Below are 25,078 nucleotides of genomic sequence, written 5' to 3' on the forward strand. Positions count from 1 at the left end.
TAGTGTAATTTAACTTAATTCATTTAGTCAATAATCTCTTAACTCATTTCTTGCTACTACTCTGGTCCTCTTACAAGATGCATTTCATCATCTCACTATCTTCTTTAGTATACTCCCATGACCTGCCATCTGATAATAATATATCAATTATTTACTTGCCCCAGAAGGCACCCCTTGACTAAGTTTCTATCTCTGACCCCCTTTTTATTTTTCGTTTAATTTTGGCCACCCTGTGCAACATGTGCGATCTTAGTCCCCTGACCAGGGATTGAACCCATGCCCCTTGCAGTGGAACTGTACAGTCTTAATTACTGGCCTGCCAGGGAAGTCCTCTGACCCCCTTTTTTTTTAATTTTTTATTAGTTGGAGGCTAATTACTTCACAACATTTCAGTGGGTTTTGTCATACATTGATATGAATCAGCCATAGAGTTACACGTATTCCCCATCCCGATCCCCCCTCCCACCTCCACCTGATTCCTCTGGGTCTTCCCAGTGCACCAGGCCCGAGCACTTGTCTCATGCATCCCACCTGGGCTGGTGATCTGACCCCCTTTTTAAAATAATATTTACCTTGTCATTCTTCTCTAGCTATTCTAGACTCCTTGCCTTTTCTCAAATATGCCAAGTTTTTTCCTCAGTCAACAACTTTGTACTTACCATTCTCCTTGATTGAAAGTTTTAGTCAATCATTTTATTGGTTGTTCTCTCACTTCTATTACTTTTTCAACACACTGCTATCATCTCAGAGAGGAGTTACCTGACTATTCTATTTAAATAAACATTTCCCCCTAGAGCCAATCCTCATGATATTCTATTCTCTTGCCCATTTTAGTTCATGGCACTTATCACTTCCAACAGTATATTAAATATTTAATTGCAAAATAGTTTTCTGTCTCTCTCCCTTATTTGAATGTGAAATCCATGAAGTTTAGAACTTAATCGGTCTTGTTTATCACTTTGTTTCAAAGTACCTTATTAAATACCTGAACCATAACTGTTTCAACAAATATTTGTTGAACACCAGAATTAATTATGACGCGTTCTGTTGACTACTATGAAAAATGCATGGAGTTATGTGAGAAAATGAGGGACGTTCCTCAGATTATTTACACCAAGGAATCTCTTGGATGAAATGACATTTCATAGGAAGGAGCTCTTCTGGCAAATAATCAAATGGTGACTTTTAGACAAAGCTAACAGGATATAAAGTGTCCTAAGGTCAGAAAGATCTTGAGATGCTTAAGAGAATTTAATGAGACCATTGTACTTGGAGCATAAGAAATAAGGTGGAGAGCGGAATGAATTAACGTTAGAAAGCAAGTATAAAGAAGATTGTTCAGCTTCTTACAGATCAGTTTAAGAGTATGAATATTTTCCTAAGTATTTGAGATGTCTATAAAAAGGTTTTGAAAGTTGATTAATCTGGAAGTCTGTCACTTTAGAGATAAAGAAATGTGCGGCCCAGCAGCATCAGGGGGCTGCCTTAGTGACCTTGAGGCCTCCCTGCTGTCCTTTGGCTTTATGGCTATGCCTATCCTTGAAATAATAAGTGAAGCTTGACACTGGATAAACCAGTGAGTCTGATTTGACATTCCAATCATCTGCAGTATCTGAAAGGCCCATGGAAAAAAAATCATTTAGCAATGGAATAGAGGAATTGAAACCTGATGGTTGGTGGTAGGAGTAAGGGGTGATGGGAGCGGGGTGGCAGGGGGGAAGTCCAAGAAAGAAAAACCTGATAATCTGGAGGAAAAGTATGAAGTGTCATGGAACCAAGGAATAAAGAATTTTGTAATGCACCTTTTATTAGGGTTCAGATAGCCAAGAATCTGCCTGCAATATAGGAGACTCATGTTCAGTCTCTGGGTCGTGAAGATCCCCTGCAGAAGGGAATGGCTACCCACTCCAGTATTCTTGTCTGGAGAATCCCATGGACAGAGGAGCTTGTCTGGAGAATCCCATGGACAGGCTACAGTCCATGGGGTCGCAAAGAGTTTGACACGACTGAGGAACTAACGTTTTTATTTTGGAGTATTTTTAGGTTTACAGAAATTCAGCTAATATAGTACAGAGAATTCCCATACACACTCTACCTAGTTACAGCTTCCCATATTATTGATATCTTACATCTCTCTGGTACATTGATCAAGACTAAGAAATCACCACTGTTGTTAAAAATACCCTGGATCCTTTCCACATTTCATCAATTTTCCATTAATGTCCTCCTTCTGTTCCAGGATCTGATCCAAGGTACCACATTGTATTTAGTTGTTCTGTTTCCTTATTCTCCTCTGGTCTGTAATGTTTTCTCAGAATTTCCTTATTGCTCATGATTTTGACAGCTTTGAGGAGTCGTGATCAGGGTATTTTCTATTTAGGTTTGCTTGATGTTTTATTGCATAATAAGACTGGGGTTGCAAAGAGCACCTCAGAAGTGATATCTCTTCTAATTATATCATATATGGTGGTATGTGAATCCACATGGTTCATTACTGAGTCAGGAATGATGTGGAATTTTGATCACTTAGTTAAGACGTTATTTGCCAGATTTCTCCACTGTTCATACCTTCTGCTTTGGAAGCGAGTCCCTAAGTTCTGCACAGACTCAATAGCGAGCGATCAGAGTTCTACCTCCTGAAGGAAGAGGTATATTCAAAATATATTATTTTGAATTTTTCTTTAAGGAAGATTTGTCTAAAAGAAGAGAGACTTAAAAAGGAAGGTGTGGTCATATTCTACTGTACAGTTTATGCAGATGAAGACCCAAAAGTCTTCACTGATTTTGGCAAAATGAAGATGGAGGCTACCTTAGGAAGAATGATTTGAATTTAACTGTAAAAATGGGAGACATTAGTGGGAAGAGGAAGAATTAAAGATAGCATATGTATCTTTGAAGATGTTTAGCTATAAAGTGGGACTGGGAATGAGGAGTTCAGGATTCATGAGACAATGATATTACATTCTGACCTTTCCATGCATCTTGTTCTAGAAATATGATTCTCAATTTCTTTCTTTTTTTTTGACTTAGCACGTCCCCAGCATGGGGTCACCCTCCAGCCAAGGGCCCCAAGCCAGGTTTTAAGGGATGGAGGAGAAGTGGGAAGCCTTGGAGCTGGGAGAACACCCCTAGGCTGGCAGGCGAGCTGGTCTGGACATTGCCTGTAGGAGCTGAAAAGTTCTAAATCAGAGCTTCCTCTGTCCCAGCTCCCAGGCCTTGGGGCTCCCAAGTTTTCTGATATAACTCTTTCCCTCCTCCTCAGGCTTTTTTGAGGAATAATTGATGTGTAATATTATGTGTTTCAGGTGTACAATATAGTGATTTGCAAATTTTAAAGGTTATACTTCACTTATAGTTACTATAGAATATTTGCTACATGCCCTGTGCCATACAAAATATCCTTGCAGCTTGTTTATTTTATACATGGTTCTCAATTTCAGTTCAAATTTCTAGTGATAATATTTGTAAGAGAATACAGCTTTCAGAATCTTCAACTTGATTAAATTCAATTAAATTTACATCACCCCATTTACATCAAAATCCAAAGTTGTTATCATAGATTAGGTTACAATAAATTTTTTTTTGTATGAAAAAAAATTCTGTAAAATAAAAAGCAGATCCAGGAGAAAAAGACCCTTTACTACTTGAAATCAAATTTGTAGCTAACATGTCCGTGATTTCCTTGTTAGTAAATATCAAATCTGAGTAGATGATGCAGCCTTCCATCATGTAACCCTGCTTGGTCAGTACTGGGAATTTAATAAATTTTGCCTTCACAGTTGCAGGCAGCCTTGCAATTGGTCTTCACAAAATCAGAGGCACAGGTCCATGTTTTCTTTAAAGATGGACAGTTAGAATAGGTATCTTCATACTCACAGCTATTGGCTGGAATAAAAGCAAAGAGAGTAATCACTTCATTATCATTTTCTTCCATAGCAGCAACACAAACAGTAAACTCAATGTGAGTGAGAAAGAGAAAATTGAGCAAACATGTTGGCATCATTACACTGTGATGAGCATTTCATAGCTTGAGGGACACATATGATCTCTTAGTCAAACTAATTGATTAACTCACCATTTATTTTAAAATTCTAATCTTTTGAAATGTTTCTAAAATGAATCGGCCTCTTTTCCTTCCTCAGAAAACAGAGTACGATGAATTTAAATGAATCTGTCTAGAACTGCACTGTCCAAAATGATCAGCACTAGACAGGTGATTGCTTACATTTAAACCTAATTGAATTAAAATAAAATAAAATTAAAATTTTGGGTCCTCAGTGATACTAGTTACATTCCAAGTTCTCAATAACCAATGTGGCCAAGGGCTACTTTAAGAGACAGTATAATTATTTAACATTTCCTTGAATGCAAAAAGGTATATTGGACTCTGTTGCTGTAGGCTCTAATACTACTAGTCTTTCTTTAAGGAATAAGAAATCATTTAAGAAGATGTGGGTGCAAAAATGCAAAAACAAAAGGAAATTACACCATGATTGTTGGGCATTTCCATTCACATGTCCCTCAGCGGCCACAGACTGAACACATCTCAAGCCAGGTACATTATCCTACCTACAAGCTTGGCAGTTTTATAGTATTGCTTCCCAACTCTCCCCTCCTTTCACCCAGACTCAGAGAAGTGGCATAATTTAAACCAGGCACTAGGAATTAACCTGAACTCATTCCCTTCTATATTTCTAGTTTCTCTCTCTTTCTTTTTAAACTGAAGTATAGTTGATTAACGATGTTTTCCCCGTATTTTTCATCAGCGTGCAACAAGCACAGGTAAGAAACACTGGCTCTCCTACATTCTTCCTATTTCTTATCACGGTCCATTTCTCTTCATTCATTTTGCCCTCATGCAGTAAAAATATTTGTTTTTAAACCCATGTTTTTCAACAGTCTCCAAGCTGGATTCCAATCCAATTGTTTCTGTATGCTATTGCCAGGAGCTTTTTGTAAAACACAATTCTGATTTCATCATTCTTCCATTTGAAATCTTTCAATTGGTTGCTCATTACTACTAGGATAAATTCTGAGCTCCTCAACAAATAGTATTCAGCCCAGGTGTAATTATTTCCTTCTGTATTTAATTTATACAAAGCTTTGATATCATCAGTATTCTGAATTATGGCTGAGCAATTCTGCCAGAGTGAGTGCTATAATTCAGTTAGGTGAATGCATTTAAAAGGTAGAAATTTCAGTTGACGGGTTAATTGCATTGTTCATAATAATTTTAATAACATATGCCAACTAAACAAAAACACCAATGCTGTACTTCTATTAACAACAACACAGATAAGACATTATATGACATTAATTTCACTCCTTTTGCTAAGATATTTTTGAAGTTTCTGTGAGCTAATAAACAGTATAAGCAGATTTGATTGACATTTAAAAAATATATAAAAGTTATTAGCAGACAAAAGTGCAAGTGTTCATTAAACTAAATTTGATGATTAAATTACCCTATGGGAAAAATGAGGGATTTAGTATGATGAACTCATTAACATATAAAGAATTATAATTTTCAATATGCCTGTCCAGGTTAAGTCATATTCTGTGGTATCACATCTTTATATTTGTACATATTTCTCTTTTTAAAGTTCCATCTTTGCTCTAATGGCATTAACTTTGATGGAAAGAAAGTTCATATTCAGTTACAATGATTAATTTCCACAGAAAGTTTTTCAGATATGCCAATGTGTCACGGGTTTAACATAGCTACAGATATACATTGGTGGTAGATGTTTCTTGAGGTTATGTACAATAACAGACTTCATTGCAAGTAAGAATTCTCAACAGTGTAAACTTTTTGCTTAAAGGCACTCTGTTGAATAATTTTAATTTTGCCTTTTGGAGGAAGGCATCGCTTAAGTTGGTTATATTCAGAATATTTTCTAATCCTTAGCCACGTCAGGTCATTTTATTATATTAACAAGTTAATGGTTTCAAACTTACTGCATAGTCCGTTGTCACAGTGATTGGGGCAGCTGCCACAGGGTGTTCCCCGTTGGTAAGGGACATGTTGTTTGCCAACAATATTGCCACTGAAATTTGAAATACAAAATGTCAAGCATTTTTCATTTTTCAAGTTTAATTTACGCTCCAAGGGAAGCATCCATCATCATATGGGCCTAAATATCTTTCAGTGTTTTAAATCATGTCAAGACTGAAAAACTGACATTCCCCAAGTGTACTCAGATCGCAATGCAAAGTAAGAATAATTCACATGTGCACTTTCATTCTTGACCCTAGTCTAACAGCCTGAGCAGAAATGGGCTAATAATAGGCTCTAAAATCTACAGAGTGCATTTCAGTGTGGTAACAGTTTTTACCTCATAGTAAACTTGATGGAATTGGTAAGGCTGTGCACCCCCACATGCTGACAAGAGGTAAACATATCCCATCGAGAGACAGGGAGAAATTGGTTGTGCCTCAAATTTAAAAAAAACTCTTCTAAACTTTTATTCCTCCTCCCTGCTATTGAAAAATTCTTTTTTAAAAGTCTGGCTTGTCCATTAGATAACAATGTTAAAATACTCGATTGCTGATGGCATTATGTATTGACGACAAACTTGAAAGTACATACTTACGCAGGACAGTATTGGCAAACATAGAGGTACTTTAGACTTTGTTTGGGACAGTAGGCAACTCCACATCCAATAAGGAAAGATGAATACCAAACAACCTATGAGCACATAAGTGAAAATAGGAGAGTACATTAGAGAAGAAAATATATTTTAAAAACTATAATAAGAAATACAAAACCGAAAAAAAAGTTACTGATATATTGTGTTTCTGCATACCTTATGAATATATTTAGTTAAATTATTGAGTAGAAGTACAGACCTTTTATTTTTATTTTATTTTGGCCACTCCATGCAGCTTACAGGATCTTTGTTCCCCATCCAGGGATTGAAGCCAGGCCATGGTAGTATAAGTGCTGAGTTCTAACTGTTGGACTGCCAGGAAATTCCCTAAAAATCTTTTAAAATACTACATTTCCATGTACATTCACTATTTAATCCATTTAGACTGTAAGAAAAATACAGGGTATATTTCCCCATTCAAGGTGTGCAGGCTTTTGACAAATGACAGCTCACGGCTGAAATACCCACAACATAGTAAAACTACTCTTTACCCATTTGAGATCTTCCTTTCAGTTCAACATTGGAATCAGTCAAAATTTGGAGAAGCCTCCTTTTTAAAGTACTGATGTCAGAATGTTTTTATCTGTTCCCCTTACCTGGGTGAAATGTCCGACTACTGCTTGGGGACTCTTCGGCCCTACTCCAAAAGCAAAATCATGGACCTCATCATACCAGTTTTGGATTGCGTTAGACCATGTAGAAGGGTAACTTGACATAAAAAGATTCTCGCCACACTTCCTTGTACCTGAGAAGGAACAGATCATTCATGGGGAAAGCCATAAAAATGCAGAGTCCCTATTCTTTGTAGCACTCATAGCTGTTAATCCATGGGGGAGTTTCTCATCAACTATAAGCTGGAAAGAAGTCAGATGTGCTTAATACCTTAAGAATGGCCTCAACGTGCACAATTTTGAGTACATCAAGTTTTTTTTTCTTTAGTATTTGCTCTCCCTAGATTCATTTGTTTACACTTTAAATTTTTCTTGAGTGTATGTGTTAACGCACACTCTGCTTTGTATGGTAAAGGCAGAGACTAACTGAATTTCTCTCTGACCTTGCCCACCACATTCATCAAAGATTGTTTTATACATAAGACCCTAAATAAATGTTTATGATTGTTATTCTGTATGAACTTTGAAAAAAAGCTAGCACTCAGCCTTTAATTAAAAACCCCAATGTGAAGCAAATGGTCCTAGAAGAGACAATGTTTTCAAAGATTATGAGTCTCCCCTTAATAAGCAAGTAAGAGCATCACAGGCCAAATTCTCAAAGAATAAGGAAAGAAGTGCCTTGTAGCACAACAAATATTTCAAGATATTTTCCAATATATATCTTAATGTATTTTTCAAGTTTTATCTCATTATTTCTATGTTTCTTGATGCAGAAGTCATGTCTAACAGGCTATTTTTTAATCTATATTGTAATGATTGTATGGCAGGCACCCAGGATATACAAAAGACTTGACATTCTGTCATCAAAAATTATATAATCAAACATGTTATAAATACAAATAATAATAGGTTTAAAATCACAACTGTTTTCTCTCTGACAGTTTTCTATTCTATAAAATAGAGGAAGAGATGACTCATGACTGCTTTATTTAGGGGATGGTTAAGAGGCACAAATACAATATTGTGTGAGTGTTTTTGTAAAATATAAAACACGCAATAAGCACAATGTGATACTTCTCAGAGTTCTTTCTGCTGCAGACAGTTTTTAAATTGAAAAAGGCAGCATTAGAAGCAACATTTATTCACAAAGCTTTCTTAACATAAGGTCAAAAATAGCCCTTGTGGTCTTGTTCGTTCATGGACTCAACAAATATATTAAATTACATACCTACTATTCTATCCTCTCTCTTACTGTGTTTGAAAACGCACTTGTTTGCCCAATTTTGGGCGTTTTCTGCTGCCTTGCTGTTCCATTGCTAAAACAAGAAGAGAAAAAAAGATGCACTCAATGACTTAAATTACAAAGGAGCATAAGCTTTATTATTAGAATAGTGGACTATTCTATATGAGTACAAAATTTCTCTATATGCACCTTCTGCTTATCATGACAGTCAGGGGTATCTTTTTCACGTGTCTTTTTCTGTTCCACAAAATCATACACCTGCCCTAAGTAATCAAAAAATCTAAGAGAGTTAATGGTCTATTTTTGATGGCACAGTAGACACACCTCAGTTTTTAGCAATGATCCTTTCTAAATATTGATCAACTCATGGAGGTGTTGAGATTATTTTTCCTATAGTGCTGAGCTGGCATACTTCACTCTTAGTTCCTTTTCTTTTTTTAGTAAGTACACCTGGGAGACATGTGGCCTTCAGTACTGTACCTAGAAAAGTGGGCTGTTATTTACCCTAGATCAAAAGGTAATAACCCGAATAACCTAAGTTAGAAGAAATACTGAGCAGAAAGGCATCTCGCACTGATATCTAAAGATTTGCTTTTAATTCTGCCCCCCACAATTTAAATAGCACTTAAAACTAGACAAGTTGCTTCACTATAATAAAGCAAAATTTAGGAGACTAATGAGACAATGAGCTAATGAAGGCCCCTCACTTGCAAAGGCCCTTTCTGAGTGGCAATAAGGCACCTGAGAAGATGTTTGGCCATTTTTTGGGGGATGGAGTGGTAACATTTGCAGTGGTAAGATATTTTTATGTTCTCTTCCTTAAAGTCAACAAAACTTGGATTTCTCCTACTAGCAACATATCTTCTAGAAAAGGTCTAGGTCATAAATTCCAGCCCAGGTGGAGTGGACATTAATCATGAGGATGGTGTGGGTGATGGTATCACAGTTACGACTGTACAGAGAGGAACTAGAAGGAAGCGAGCGCGTAGGCCAGAGAAGTGATGAGACAGCTGTTTTTATCAAAAACAACAGAGAAAGCCTAGTGAAAGTATCTAAAAGTCAGCTTATTAAGGTCAGAAGGCACATACTAACCTCAGCAGCCAGGTTCATGGAGAGGCTTCAGGGGTTCCATGGACACCCTGAAACTTCATACTGATTGTATATGTATGTATGTATATGCATTTTTCTTTCTGGGAGGAGAAATTCCACTTTCAAAGATGGTAAACTCTGAAATAGGCATGGTAGAGTATAGATTCTGACAGATTAAACTATTCTAGTGAATAGAATATAGAAGGAGGAGTATGATTTTTAAGCAAAAAATAGTATGCGGAATTTAAAAGAAGAATTTCTTCCCTGTCCATAACACAGCTCAAATGAAATAACAAGGCAGAGACAGAACTTCCGAAGCCGAACAGTCCTTAAGAGATGTAATTTACTAGGTGCCAGCTCTTACCACAGCCTGCTCAAGCCACTTTTTTTTATGTGACTGCTTCTTACCATCTTCAGCATGTTACTGGGAGGTGGAGAGACTCCTCTCCTTAGGTCATTATGTTTGTTGACAATCTCAGTTTGGACTTTTGTCAGGGTGGTTGACAAATCAGCAAAACGTAGATCCTGAAGGAAAGTCAGATTAGGATTTGTTTTTAAAAGTTTTGAAATTGCATAGAAGAATGCATAAGTTAATTTAAGAGAAAAATTATTTTCAGACAAGTTCAGTTCAAGTCAGTATTATTAAGCACTGCCAATGAATCTGAGCCCAAACTATAATTTTTAAGAAAGAAAGAAATAGTGTTGAATTTTAAAAGTCGGGCTGTAATTCATGCCGTGATGATTAAAAATGCCTCGATGAAAATTCCCTGGTGGTCCAGTGACTCTCTGCTTCTGTTTCAGGGGGCACAGGTTCGATCACTGGTCAGGGAACTAAGATTCCATAAATTGCGTGGGCCAGCCAAAAAATAAAAACACCTCCGAGGCTATAAATGCCACTTTCTAGAATGAAGAGACATCTCAGTGTGAGTTTTCTAGACATATGAATGAAAACACAATGACAAAGTTACAAGATTGGAGCCATTAAACATTCTCGTTCACCCTCAATCAGGCTGCAGAAAGGGTGTGATAAGGGTAGAGGTAGGTGGATCCTTTAAGAACAGTGGTCCCCAACCTTTTTGGTACCAGGGACCGGTTTCCTGGAAAACAACTTTTCCATGGACCTGGAGGGTAGGAGATGGTTTCAGGATGATTCAAGCGTATTACCTTTATTGTGCACTTTATTTCTATTGTTATTATATCAGCTCCACCTCAGATCATCAGGCATTAGATCCTGGAGGCTGGGAACCCTTGTTTTAGATGTTCGGGGAACCTTGAACTGACACGCTGTGTGTATTTAGAGAAAGCATGTTTAGGCGGAGTCCAAGTGCCCTCAATACTTCAGTAAATAATTCTACCTATTATATGACAGACTTTATGGGGTCTCTCAAAAGACAGTTTAACAATATTATAAAAAAAATCTCCAAAACAATTTGGAGGGAGCAATGCCATTCCAATTAATGAGCTATTGCTGACTTTGTTCCTTTTAGTAACAGAAATATAATTAACAGGGTATTAATTTGGTACTGATATTTTTGGTGTATCTTTGCATGTATGTTGGGGAGGCTTGAGTCTGGAGGTAGAGTAGGGTGTGTGAATAGTTCTCAGAAAGTCTGAGCAATTTGGTGACTTAAATTTACAGAAGAGTCTGATGTTATATGTACGTGAGCAAAATTTTGTAAGCATTAAGCCCAGACAGGGCCTTTTGTTGATTTTCCCTGACACCCTGGGATAAGTTATTCTCTCCCTCCCCCAGTGCTAAGTCTCCTCAAAGTTCCACAAATACTGTGAACATGGGTCTCACCACACTTTATTGCCACAATCTCATTATGTGTCCATTTCTCCTGCCTGTTTGTATATTCCTAAAGACAGGGACCAATACTGAATGCGTGGTACTCCCAGACTGGGTGCTTTCCCAGCTATCGATTCCTAAATTAGCAAGGATGCCGATGTGAAATACCAGTTGTGGCCAATCTCTGTATAAAAGTAACTGTGGTTTTGGACTGTGAATTTTAAGTCATTATAACTAGGCTCAAACACATCTTTATTAACCAAAATAGGAACCATTGCAATCAACACATTTTTGCCAACAAGAAATAAGTTTGTTTATTCCTGTAGCATAAAAATACTTTCTTCGGGATTCAATGAACCCTTGGAAAGCATTTTCTGCCTCTTTCTGGTGGCAGAAGAATTTTCCCTGAAAAAAAAAGTTGTCTTGATGCTTGAAATTGTAGTTGGTTGATGATAGGTCAGGTGACTATGGCAGATGGGGCAAAACTTCCTAGCCCAATTTGTTCAACTTTTGAGGTGTTGGTAGTGCAACGTGCGGTCATGTGTTGTTGTGGAGAAGAATTGGGTCCTTTCTGTTGACCAGTGTCAGCTGCAGGTGTTGCAGTTTTCAGTACATCTTATCGATTTGCTGAGCATACTTCTCAGATGTAATGGTTTTGCTGGGATTCAGAAAGCTGTAGTGTATCAGATGGGAGAAGGCAATGGCAACCCCACTCCAGTACTCTTGCCTGGAAAACCCCATGGATGGAGGAGCCTGGTAGGCTGCCGTCCACGGGGTAGCTAACAGTCGGACACGACTGAGCGGCTTCACTTTCACTTTTCACTTTCATGCATTGGAGAAGGAAATGGCAACCCACTCCAGCATTCTTGCCTGGAGAATCCCAGGGACGGGGGAGCCTGGTGGGCTGCCGTCTATGCAGTCGCACAGAGTCGGACATGACTGAAGCGACTTAGCAGCAGCAGCACCAGTGTATCAGATAGTCAGCAGACCACCAGACAGTGACCATGACCTTTTTGGGGTGCAAGTTCGGTTTTGGGAAGTGCTTTGGAGCGTCTTCTCAGTCCAACCACCGAGCTGGTCATTGCCAGTTGTCGTATAAAATCCACTTTTTTTGCATGTCACAATTCTATTAAGAAATGGTTTGTTGTTGTTGCATAGAATAAGAGAAGATAACACTTCAAAACGATGATATTTTTTATTTTCAGTCAGCTCAAGAGGCACCCATTAACTGAGCTTTTTCATCTTTGCAATTTGCTTCAAATGCTAAATGACCATAGACGGGTCAGTGTTGAGTCCTTTGGCAAATTCTCATGTAGTTTTAAGAGGATCAGCTTTGATGATTCTCTCATTTGGTCAATCAACTTCTGATGGCTGGCCACTGTGCTCCTCATCGTCAAGACTCCTGTCTCCTTTGCAAAACTTCTTGAACCATCACTGCACTGTACATTCTTAGCAGTTCCTGAGCTAAATGCATTGTTGATGATGAGAGTTACCTCCATTGCTTTCCAACCCATTCTGAACTCAGATAGGAAAATTGCCCAAATTTGCTTTTTGTCTAACATAATTTCCCTAGTCTAAAATAAACACAAAATAAACAGCAAACAATGTCATTAGCAAAAAAAAAAAAATGATAAATGCATATTAAAATGATGTGTACTTAACCATATTTATTTAAGAATGTATTCCAATATCAAATAGCAAAGTTCAACAATGCAAAACCACAATTACTTTTGCACTAACCTAAATACAATCAAATTGTAAAATAGCTCCCTGGATATGTCCTTTTGACTCTGAAAAATGTAGTTTCATTTCAAAGTGTACCAAAATTTGGTTTCTGAAAAGTCATTATTTCCTGCTTCTTACCCTATCTTGCTTTGTAGATAAATTCTATTGAAGAAGACATGTCTTTTGTTTGTTTGTCTTAAAAATGAGCATCGATAAAGTTTTTGTTAAGTGACAGGTGATATGAAAAGTGTTGAGAGTACAATGGATAAAAGGTGGTATCTATTTATCCTTAAAGAGTTTATATTGGATAAGCAGTATGACATAAATAGATAATTATAACCTGATAACTGAAATGATAGGAGGGGATCTACTAGATATAAAGGAAGGAGGGATTAATTCTCCTTGACTGAGCTTAGAAAAGATTTCACAAAATATGGTCTGGACTGGGATATTGAAAGATAAATTGTGTTTTCTAGGCATCTGGAGAAGATGCTCTGGGCAGAGGGGTGTAGAGTATCTGATCAAGAGACATTTACTGGTGCAAACGACCCAAATGATGTCTCCCTTTTAAATACTTTTATAAATAAAGACTGGGAGATGGACTGGACATGTAACAGGGGACAGAAAAGACCATGGAAAGAATCTTCAGGAAAGAAATTGGGAATGCAGTGAACTACTTCAGTGAAACCCTGGCTGATGAATATATTGTATTTGGATTGAAATTTTGATTATGGTAACACAATAGCTATATTTGTAAATGCCAAATGAGGTTAAATGCAATGTCAGAAACCTGTGGTCTGAGGAGTCCTAGCTAATCTTGTGTGCCCAGAGTCAAAGGAGGGTGTGGGAACAGACAGCAGTGATCAAAGCTCCTCACATTCAGAGGTTCTCTGATCAGAAGGTCGACACCTTATATGGGCATCATTGAAGATTATTGGAGAACATGACTGATCCTGTTTGGGAGATTACTAAAGTGAAGTAAAGTAGCATATTAGAAATAATTAGAACATCTTACCTAACATATACTAATTGTAAAATTATGGGCAAAATCAAAATACTTAATATCTTTAGTAAATTTTCTTGCCTTTTAATTTAAAGTATAGATAGAATTATTCTCACAGGGTAGTTATGAAAATTAAATGTGGTGATGTGTGGGAAGAAGTTTTGCTAATTTGAGATCATATAAATATGTACTAATTTTCTGTGGGAGTCACATTGAAATGTATTAAATAAAAGTAAATCAGAAAAGATCTTGGGACAGGAGAAGTATCATTAGCTTTTAAATCCACAAACCAGTGCTGTCATAAGAAATATAATTAAGGCATCACATACAATTTTAATTTAAAAAAAGAAAAAATAAGCATATTAAATTGTTAAGTATAATATATACCACTTGGGGAAATTATTACAATGTTTATTATGTGATCAATATTAAAATTATTAAGGAGATTTTTACCTCCTTTTTTTCACACTAAATCATACTATATTGTATTTATGCAGGTCTCAACTCACACTATCCATATTTCCAGTGTTCCATATCCTCGCGTGGCTAGACGCTACCATATTGCTTGCCACAGCCTTAGACTTAAGCACAGTGAGCAACTGAGAAGTACTTTGCGATGTACCAGATACTCTGGTCTTCTTTTACTTTCAAACATTGATCCCTCAAAGTTGCATGAGTTGTTGTGAAAGGATTTTTACCCTTGACCATACCTGTCCCTTTGCAGGAAAGAACGGAAGCCACACAGCCGCCAGGAACAAAACCACCGTGAATAATGCCATTGCTGGGAAAACAAAACAAGGGAACAAAGACCGGCATTGGAATGTTTAGTGCATGAACTTCTGAGGAACACAGGGGAAAATCGAACACACAAAGTAAGGATCTCAGTAACACCAGATTCATTAACTCATGAAAAAAAGAGGATGTGTCACCAGGAGTCAATAGAATGATAATGGATTTGGCCCCAGACCTGAGCCTCCAGTGGGGACAGTAAAGAACAAACAGAAGCACTGCATTGAAGCCCTTGAAGGTCACCTGTGAATGTTGATAAATAACTCAATTCTACCCTGTTGTTGGTGTTGCTAAGTTGTATCTGACCCTGGTGGCCCCACGGGCTGTAGCCCGCCAGGCTCCTCTGCCCATAGGATTTCTCAGGCAAGAATATTGGAGTGGGTTGCTGTTTCTTTCTCCAGAGCATCTTCCCGACCCAGGGATCCAACCCGTGTCTCCTACATTGGCAGGCGGATTCTTCATCACTGAGCCACAAGGGAAGTCCAATTCTGCCCTAGTTCCACAGCTTTTCCATATAACTATCCTCCAGGTGCTAGGAATGGCTTCTTCACATTGCCCAACTGTGATAAAATAACACACACATATATATATGGAATCTAGAAAGATGGTCTGTAGGAAATTATTTGCAGGGCAGGCAGCAATGGAGACAACCTGGAGGAGGGCATGGCAACCCACTGCAGTACTCTTGCCTGGAGAATCCCATGGACAGAGGGGCCTGGTGAACTACCATCTATGGGGTCTCAAAGGATCGGACACGACTGAAGTGACTTAGCACAACGCGCACAGTGGAGACACAGACATAGAGAACAGACTTGTGGACACGGCAGGGGCTGGGGAGGAGGAGGAGGGAGAGGGTGGACTGTATGGAGGGTAACATGGAAACATGCATTACCATGTGTAAATACATAGCCAGTGGGAATTTGCAATATGACTCAGGGAACTCAAACTGGGGCTCTGCAACAGCCTGGAGGGGTGGGACGGGAAGGGAGGTGGGTGGGAGGTTCAGCAGTTTCAGGAGGGAGAGGACATTAAAAAAAAAAAGAACAACTAGCCCTTGCTGTTTTCCTTACACCTTGCTCAATCCTTTATAAGCCCAATTAACACCTCCTCAAATTACCAGTGAACGTGTGCCACTACTTTCCTGTCAGAGATCTGGCTCAGATGCTCGCGTTTCCTAGAGCCCTAGGTAAACCCACTGAGGAGTAAATGCTTTTCTTTGGTAATTTCAGCAGCTCTCTTCAACTCAGCCCAGTGTCCCCATTCATTCCCATTCAAATCCTTCTCTTTATTACAATGCCTTAAATCCCAAAAAGGCAACATTCTCTTTCTGGATCTAAAAACAGAAGGTACAGTTCTCACATTTCAAGGTATTATTAATACCAACCCAATCCTATGAACACCCTTAATATAGTCACATCATTTGCCTCACTACTTCAACTTCTTGGAATCCCCAGGAAATAATAATATACACTGGTAAAGCTTTAGGCATATTTTTTCATCACATTAATATTTATAAAGGTAAAATATTGTAATGAATTAAATATTCAATATCACAGGGGTAAAATGTCTAAATAAATTCAAACACATCCTCTTGCTTAAGCATATTAGACATAAAAGTTATTTTATGATGATTTTGTAACAAGGAAAATGTTTATATTTCGAAGTTAAGTTTTTTTTTTAAAAAAGTGGAATACCAAATGATACATGGGAGGTGCTTAGCATTCTGTGAAAAAGTATGGGCCCTTCCAAAATTTATATATTGAAGCTCTAAGCCCCCAGTGTGACTATGATATATCAGGGCCCCTAAATAAGTAATTAAAATTAAACAAGGTTATAAGAATGTGTTCTAATTCACAGAATTAGTGTTCAGTTCAGAAGAGACGTTCAAGACCTCTCTCTGTCTCTGTCTGTCTCTCTTGTCTCCACGAACCCAGAGACAAGCCCATGTGAGGGCACCATGAAGGTGGATGTCTGCAAGTCAGGAGGAGAAGTCTCACCAGAAACTAACCATCCTGGCACCTTGGTCTCAGGTGAGAACTGTGAGAAAATAAATTTCTGTTGCTCAAGCCACCCAATCTGTGGTATTTTGTAATAGCAGCCACAGCAGACTAATATGTATATTTCTCATGTATATTGAGGGTCAGATTACATTCAAGTGCATTCCAAGGCCCATAACATGTAGTCATTGGAAATCTGAAGCTGCATATCTATGTTAACCGTTTACTGACTGCCACTCATCATCCATATTGCAATGTACCTTGGCTTTTCTCATGAATAGATGACCAAAGCTCTATGGGGTTTCTTTGGGGTCAGTTTTTTCCCCTAATATTTATTTATTTGCCTGTTCTGGGTCTTAGTTGCAGCATGCAAACTCCTGGTTGTGGCCTGTGGCATCTAGTTTCCTGACCAGGGACTGAACCTGGTCCCCTGTGTTGAGAGCACTGAGTCTTAGCCGTTGACCAGTAGGGAAGTCCTGGGACTAGTTTTCATATAGGGTAACAGAAGAAATTGTATTGCATAGTGATATTGGGGACCTTGATGCTCAGGAGTTTGGGAATGCAGACATTATGATTCACCTGGAGGACCGCAGCAAAAATAGAACCTCATACTATTCTCTTATAAAATAAATGATCAGCTAAAAAGCTAGGCAAACAGGAAATAAAATTAAGCAAAAAACAAAAGAATGAATTCATCCTCATGTGATAGGGTGTTATTTTCTTCTCTGCATTTTCTATAATGAGTCTGTGACGTGAAAAGTGTGAAAGTCTTAGTTGCTTAGTCATGTTTGGCTCTTTTTGCCACCCCGTGAACTGTAGCCTGCCAAGCTCCTCTGTCCATGAAACTCTCCGGGCAAGAATACTGGAGTGGGTAGCCACCCCCTTCTCCAGAGGATCTTCTAGGCCCAGGGATCAAACCTGGGTCTCCTGCATTGCAGGAGGATTCTTTACTGTCTGAACCACTCTATATTACTGTAATTCAAGTAATTATTGTGAAGGCACTCTTGGAAAAGTGCCTCTGACTTTTGTCAGTTTATTGTCTTGTTGCTCTTTTGCCACCTATTGAAGCTAATGGTTTAGGCATTATGATGTCTCTGTGAGTGAAGAAATGAGGCACAGAGATGTTAAGTAATCTTCTGACAGACTCATCACCAGACTGAGGATACTTGGGATTTTTTTTAACCTCAATAACCACTTCCCACTAAACAGTGTCATACTTTTGGTGGGGCGTGGAGTTCTGGGTAAGAATGTCAAGCATTCTGCCTTGACAGAAATAGTCCTACATTACTATTAATATAAATCTTTTTGCAGCTGATAAATAGCCAATAAATGACTGAACACATTTGAGAAAATTAGAAAAAAATAGAAATATTAACAATTAAGTCAATCATTTTCTGTTGTCTTTCAAATATTATAAAACTTCTAAGACTTGGAGAGTGCAAATAATATTTTCTTAGGATATCCTTCTTGATTCCAAAACTTAGGCCATTATAATAACCCTCATTTATGTAAATTTGTTGAAATAATAGAGCACTTTGTTGGCATTTTAATGAAGCATTTTTGTCTGTTTAATAACTAGAATGAGAAAGAATGTAATTGGATTGGAAATCACAAAACTGATAGCTTATTTCTATAAGAGTTCTATGAAGGATACAAATTATAGAAGTGTTTCTACAGTGTCTTGAAATTTTAAGCTCTTCTATACCACTAAAATTTCACTCACGGCAATATAAAAAGGTTGATTTTGTTTAGATTTTAGGTGGGCAAAAGGAAGAGGTGGGTGAAAGGAATGAAAATATAAAGACAGAAAAGGAAAAATAGGGAAAGAGAAATGAACTTATTTCTGTATAAAGCAGATACATAAATTTAATATTAAAAAGAGCCATTTTTATTTTTCAGGGATACCTGGCCCTTTACTGAGCAAACCTAAACTTTGGTACCTGGTATTGTCATGAAGGAAAGAGAGCACCGTAAGTGTTGACAAGCCTGGGATTTTGTTTTATGTTTATCATAAGTTGTGATACTGTTTTACCCAGCTCATCTTTAACTAGTTATATAAAATTGAAAATATTCACTTATCAAGTTAGAGTATGGTAACATAGGGTCACCTCATAGGGATTTTGTGATGTTTGAGAAATAACATCAAAGCAATCTGAAAACAAAAAATATCAACATATACCCACACATCCTAGCATTATCACTATTTTTATTATTATTTGGGATGCTTGCTCTCCCAGCAGAAATCTCTCAGCTATCAGGCTCTTCAGGGATTGGCTTTGCTGAAGGCAGCCTCCTGGCCCACAGTCATGATCCCTTCCTAATTCACCCTCATCCTATGGCTGTCAGATGTGGGATTTAAAGGCCTGACCTCTTCACTCCAAGTAGAGACAACTCTGAAACATCATCCCAACTTCTGAACTACTCAGAAGTAGTCGAATGGCTGAAGCCTCCAATGAGACTACATTACACCTTTGCCTAATTTTGCTTCCCCCCGACTCCCTCCCAAAGGAATTGATCTCAAGTGCATTTCCTGATAAAGTTTCCATCTCTCAGATATTGTTCTTAGAGGATCCAACCTGTGACATCATTCATTAGATAATCTTTCTTTTAATTTTCCTTAATTCTAGCCAGGCTTCTTTAGTTATCCTTTGATCATATGCTGTTAACGCCTTAAATTATATTAATCCTCAACCCTGGATTCTAGCCATATCCTTCAAAAACATTTCTAAGTGCCTCTTCCCAAAGAAACTCCCAAGTTAACTCCAAAAACACTGATCTTGCCACTGGATGAGAGCCTTTAAAACTTACCATGTAAAGTTTTGATTATATTTTCATTTTCTCTGACCCACCTGCAAGATCTTATTTCTCTCAATTTTTTCATGTACTTTTGACTTTTTTTTTCTATAATTTGGCCGTGAGTGTGGAAAGGACAGACTACCATTTTCATTCTTTTATTTTTTTATTTTATTTTTTTTCCATTTTCATTCTTTTAAATGCCTTATGGCTAAAGACAGCTCCCTCTTTATAAGCTTAGTGGTGGAGCTTCAGAAGCTAAGTCTCCGGAGGACTCTTTCTTAGGTTAGTGTCCCTGGACACATACATTCCTTGGGCAATGGGCTCAAGTGGGCCTCGAGGAGAATTTGCAAGCCAAAGAGAAAAACGGGTCCTTCTCTTTCTGTAAGCCAGTGACACTCAGTTATTATTCTTTCCTTTAACAGACAGTCATCAAGTTTTGCACACTACCCATGACAGCAGGCTAGAATATACTGGGCATATTCAAGTTAACAAAATATGATTCTCATCCACTGTCTTGACCCTCAGCATATCATTAGGGTAGCTCATGATTCAAGCACCTAAAATATGAACTTGTTGAACCTTTCCAAAAGTGTGCAAAAGTGGAGGGAAAAGTTTCCTTTTTCTTTCGCTGTGACCCATTCTGGTGCTTTTGGAGAAGGAGAGGAAAAAATCCAGCATAGCACAGGGCTCTGGAAGTAAGTATGTCAGATGGTGTAAACATAATAAAGGTCCACCAGCAACTGTAAGACCAGTGCTTTTAGCTTCATTCCACCTCTCTTCTTCAGCGGCCTCCTTAAATAGCAGGTACAGATCAGATATGATTTATTTGCAATTATGTTTGGTACAGTCACACCGAAATCAATGAAAAGAATTAGGAAAAATACCTGCCTCTTTCTGTTACCTGCTTGCTTGTAGACAATTTCTAAATGTGTGTAGTTATATGTTTCAGCTGCTATTTCCTTCGTAACAAACTTTAGATTCCTTTTCACCCATTTCCCTTTAAAAGCGATTTTGCTATGTAGAAGTCATTGCAGCTTTCCTTACATGATTTTCCTTCTGCTTTTCATCATTTTCCTTTTCAGGTGATTAGTCATCTCTCCTAAGTGTGACTAGAGAAAAGCCAAATACAGGATCTGAAAAATTTCTAATTCCAAGTGTTGATGGTTTATGTGTGCATGCTAAGTTGCTTCGGTCATGTCTGACTTTGTGACCCTGTGGACTGTAGCCCTCCAGGTTTGTCTGTCCATGGGGATTCTCCAGGCAAGAATACTGGAGTGGGTTTGCCATGCCCTTCTCCAGGGGATCTTCCTGACTCAGGAGTTGAACCTGCCTCTCTTAACATCTCCTGCAATGGCAGGTGGGTTCTTTACCACTAACACCACCTGGGAAGCCCTAATATCTAATGACTAACAGCAGAACAAGTCTTTTTGAAGTGAAATGTATATAATACAGTTAAACTGTAACATATTATTTCTTTCTCAGCTTGATGTCAGGTGCTTTGCTAAGTTTGAAACACTCACTTGAAAAAGAAAATATTGTTTTCTCCAATGACATGATATCACTGCTTATTAGAAGATAACAAGCACATTTATAAAAATTATCCAAACATACATTACCTTAAAAGTCCATCTTGTGGAAATAAGAATTTTCAAAGTATAAACTAAGGAGAATGTGCTTTGATCCTAAGAAGAAAGTTCATAAAAGGGTCCATTTACAAAGCAAACTTTTAGGTTTCTATTTCTAAAATAGGCAGGCTTCTTTTTTCACTCTGACATGGATATGGAAGGAATTACAGAAGCAAAATAGAATCATGACTTTCAAGAAATATCAAAAAGATAGGAAGAAAATCTGGGGAGAAGTAAGTCTCTCATGACCTCTAGCGTGTATATGTTGATGTGTGTGTGTCTGTGTGTGTGATGGGTGTGAAGTGGAGGAAGAGGCTGCATCCTGAGGCAGTAGCTGGCCTGAGTGTATAGTGATAGCCAAGCCTTTTAATTTTTGCTCTTGCCTCAAGACAATCATTGCTTTCCCGTGATTGCAAAATTCTGTAGCAACAGAACTGGCCACCTGTCCTGGGGCCACGTATTAGCAAGATAGCAACAGGGGAACGTAACCTTCATCAGATGCAAAGACATGTGACACTCAGTTATTATTCTACATTGCTATTACATTCATACCACCTCCTAGGGCTATGTGAGTATGAATTAGTATAACTACTTCCTCTCTATGCTGTTTCTTCCTAAGGCGAACCTAAGGAGTGGCAGCAAATGGAAAGGATGCTGGGATTAAGTTTGTTCTAGTATATTTTTGCCATATGACAAAATAAAGATAGTATAAACATGAAAATGAACCAAAATTATTGAATTATGTACCACCTTGTGCAATCTATAGGCTATCGTGAAGAGGCAGGAAGCCCCTTGCCCTAAGTGAACCATATATAATGATGCCACTATATGGTGACTTCCCAGGTGGCACAGTGGTAAAGAATTTGCCTGCCAATGCAGGAGATGCAAGAGACATGGGTTCAATCCCTGGGTTGGGAAGATTCCCTGGAGAAAGAAATGGCAACCCACTCCAGTTCCAGTATTTTTGCCTGGAAAATTCCATGGACAGAGGGGCTGCAGTACATGGGGTTGCTAAAGAGTTGGACACAACTGAGCATGCACGCACATCTTTCTTGTGAAGTACTGGGTTTTTCTTTATGGGCTCACTTTAAACTCACAATAATCTACTCAATACCCTGGCTTATAGATGGGCAGTCCCAGCATCAGAGATTCAATAATGAAGTGCCATAAACTTGCAAGCAGAACTGGGGGATAAAACTAGATATTTTGGGCTCAGAGCTCTTGCTCCTGAAAAAAGGGAATGGAAATGTTTTAAAGAATTATGGGGACTAGAAAAACAAGGCCATTAAAAGTATTAACACATGTGTACATAATATGTACATAATAGTTATAGACACATTTATATACCTAACCACAGCTCAGAAAACTATGTGAAGTGAAAGTATTAGTCACTCAGTAATGTCCGACTCTTTGTGATGCCATAGACTGTAGCCCACCAGGCTCCTCTGTCCATGGAATTCTCCAGGCAAGAATACTGGAGTGGGTTGCCATTTCCTTCTTCAGGGGATCTTCCCGACACAGGGATTGAACCCAGGTCTCCTGCATTGCAGGCAGACTACCAACTGAGCCACCAGGGAAGACCTCAGAAAACTACAGGATGCAATATTTTTCAAATATAGTTTAATGTAATATTTAATCTTTGTTATAACACATTCTTTTATCTCGCCACTTACATGTGAGACAGAAAGCAGCCTATGAGAGTTTGCAAATCTTTTAGACTTTCTCATGTAAGAAATCTACAAAGATATCTAAATAACAACAGCCACACTGACAGTTCCCAGAAAGCAATTATTTTTTCTTCCCAAAGATGAATTCTCTCCTCTTTACTTGACTTTACTGAAAAACATTACTAGAATTCTTAGCAGTGTGGGGATTTAAACATTACTCAAGAGTTCTGACACTCCTCCTCATAATTTATCTCTTCCTCTTACAAATCTGACCTCAATTCAGAAGCCCTATCATTGTAGAGTAGCTCGCAGGCTTGAAACTTGAAATCAGTTTAATTTCCTTTGATTCTTCTCCAGAGTGTGAGTCATATAGGTTTTGGTTTTAAATAGGAGAAGTGGGACCACGAAATCTTCTCTGACAATAGCATGTCTTCCCTAAGCTTCTTGCATGCCATTTAGCCACAGGGGAGAAACGCATTAATATAAAATGTTTTCAAAGTAAAACCTTTCCTCTGTTTAGTGAATACCTGCTCACAGGTCATCAGAGGTAAGTATGTGGTCTCTTGATATCTGCTTACCCAGGACCACTTCTTATTTGGCAAGGAATATAAAGTTTTATATAGAAATTGCCTCCTTATATAAAATAAATGCAACTGATATTATATTTACATCACTTATATAAACATAAATGCCTGAAAAGGTTGACTTTTGTTGGGAAAGTTTCTAAATTTTTTTTTTATTTGACTGCATCTCATAGGGGATATTTTATCTTAGGTTGGTAATCTTTAGAATATTTTTGTCTCAAGATGGGTGCTATTACTTTGTTTTGGTGGATTTAAAACTATTAGCAATAGCTTCCCATACTTATTTTAATAATGTCTATATTATATAATGTCCATATATGTTAATATTAGTAAAATCAATTAATTTATTTAATGAAAAATTTTAATTGGAGGATAATTGTTTTACAATATTGTGTTAGTTTCTGCCATACATCCACATGATCAGCCATAGGTACACATCTATATCCCTTCCCTCTTGAAGCTCCCTCCTACCTCTCACCCCTCCCCACCCTTCTAGGGTGTCACAGAGCACCGGTTTGAGCTCCCTGTGTAGTAGAGCAAATTCCCACTGGCTATCTATTTTACATATGGTAATGTATGTGTTTCAATGTTACTCTTTCAATTTCTCCCTCCCTCTGCTTCTCCCATCTGTTCTTTGTATCTGCATCTCCATTGCTGTCCTGCAAATAAGTTCGTCAGTACCATCTTTCTAGATTCCATATGTATGCATTCATATACAACTTCTGCTTTTCTTTTTCTGACTTACTTCACTCTGTATAATAGGCTCTAGGTTCATCCGCCTCATTAGAACTGACTCAAATGTGTTCCTTAAGATATTATTGTGGAAGTATGCACACACATATAACCATAGTTTTTCATTTTTATATTAAAGGAAATTCTGCTGTAATTGTTTCCAAAATTCACAGACATAGGAATTAATTATATTGCTTATTTTGTAATAATAGGTAAAAACTAATTTATTACATTAGATAAAATTGCTTTTAAAAAAATATTAGAGCTATATGTTACTTTCTTAGCTTAAAAACAATAGCATAACTTAAGATCATTGCTCTCAATAAAGGTTATCAACAGACTTGAAAACCACAGAGTCATTTACTAGGTATTATTTTTTCACTGACAAGGCATTAAGTATTTTGCCACAATAAAATGTTCACTTTAAAAATAAAGATCTTGCACTTACTGTTGGTCTTCGGGGCAAGATGAAGTTATCTGCTTTATCTGTGGGAAGGAGACAAGTAGAGAGAACGACGTTAGAGAGGTATATATGCATTATACCTATTTCCTGTTCTGACAAATTCTGGTTGTGCAAGTAAATCTGTCAACAAGATTGGAAACCGGATTTGTCATAATACCAGTAGTCTCAAATTTCATTGCTGTTTGTCTAACTGAACTTTTGACATTATCTTGTGATTCCCCACACAACTTTTAAAAATAAATAGCTATTTCACATTTAACTACTGTACACTTATTCTTTGAAGTGCATATCATGCTACAATTTATCCACATTTTT

The 25,078-nt window shown here is 37.7% G+C and overlaps 1 protein-coding gene across 1 annotated transcript; it reads right to left on the bottom strand.

The window, feature by feature from the left end:
• Positions 1-2,007: 2,007 nt before the first annotated feature.
• LOC122697177 (cysteine-rich secretory protein 3-like) lies at positions 2,008-24,867 on the bottom strand. The gene is made up of 8 exons (XM_043907695.1): positions 24,749-24,867; positions 14,821-14,891; positions 10,002-10,118; positions 8,490-8,577; positions 7,247-7,395; positions 6,594-6,688; positions 5,959-6,047; positions 2,008-3,885 (listed from the first exon to the last, which is right to left on the bottom strand). Exons 2-8 carry the CDS (start codon positions 14,887-14,889, stop codon positions 3,758-3,760), a joined length of 735 nt encoding a protein of 244 aa, XP_043763630.1. The 5' UTR covers positions 14,890-14,891; positions 24,749-24,867; the 3' UTR covers positions 2,008-3,757.
• Positions 24,868-25,078: the final 211 nt, after the last annotated feature.

Source organism: Cervus elaphus, chromosome 7 (assembly GCF_910594005.1).
Source record: "Cervus elaphus chromosome 7, mCerEla1.1, whole genome shotgun sequence".
Lineage (NCBI taxonomy): Eukaryota > Metazoa > Chordata > Mammalia > Artiodactyla > Cervidae > Cervus > Cervus elaphus.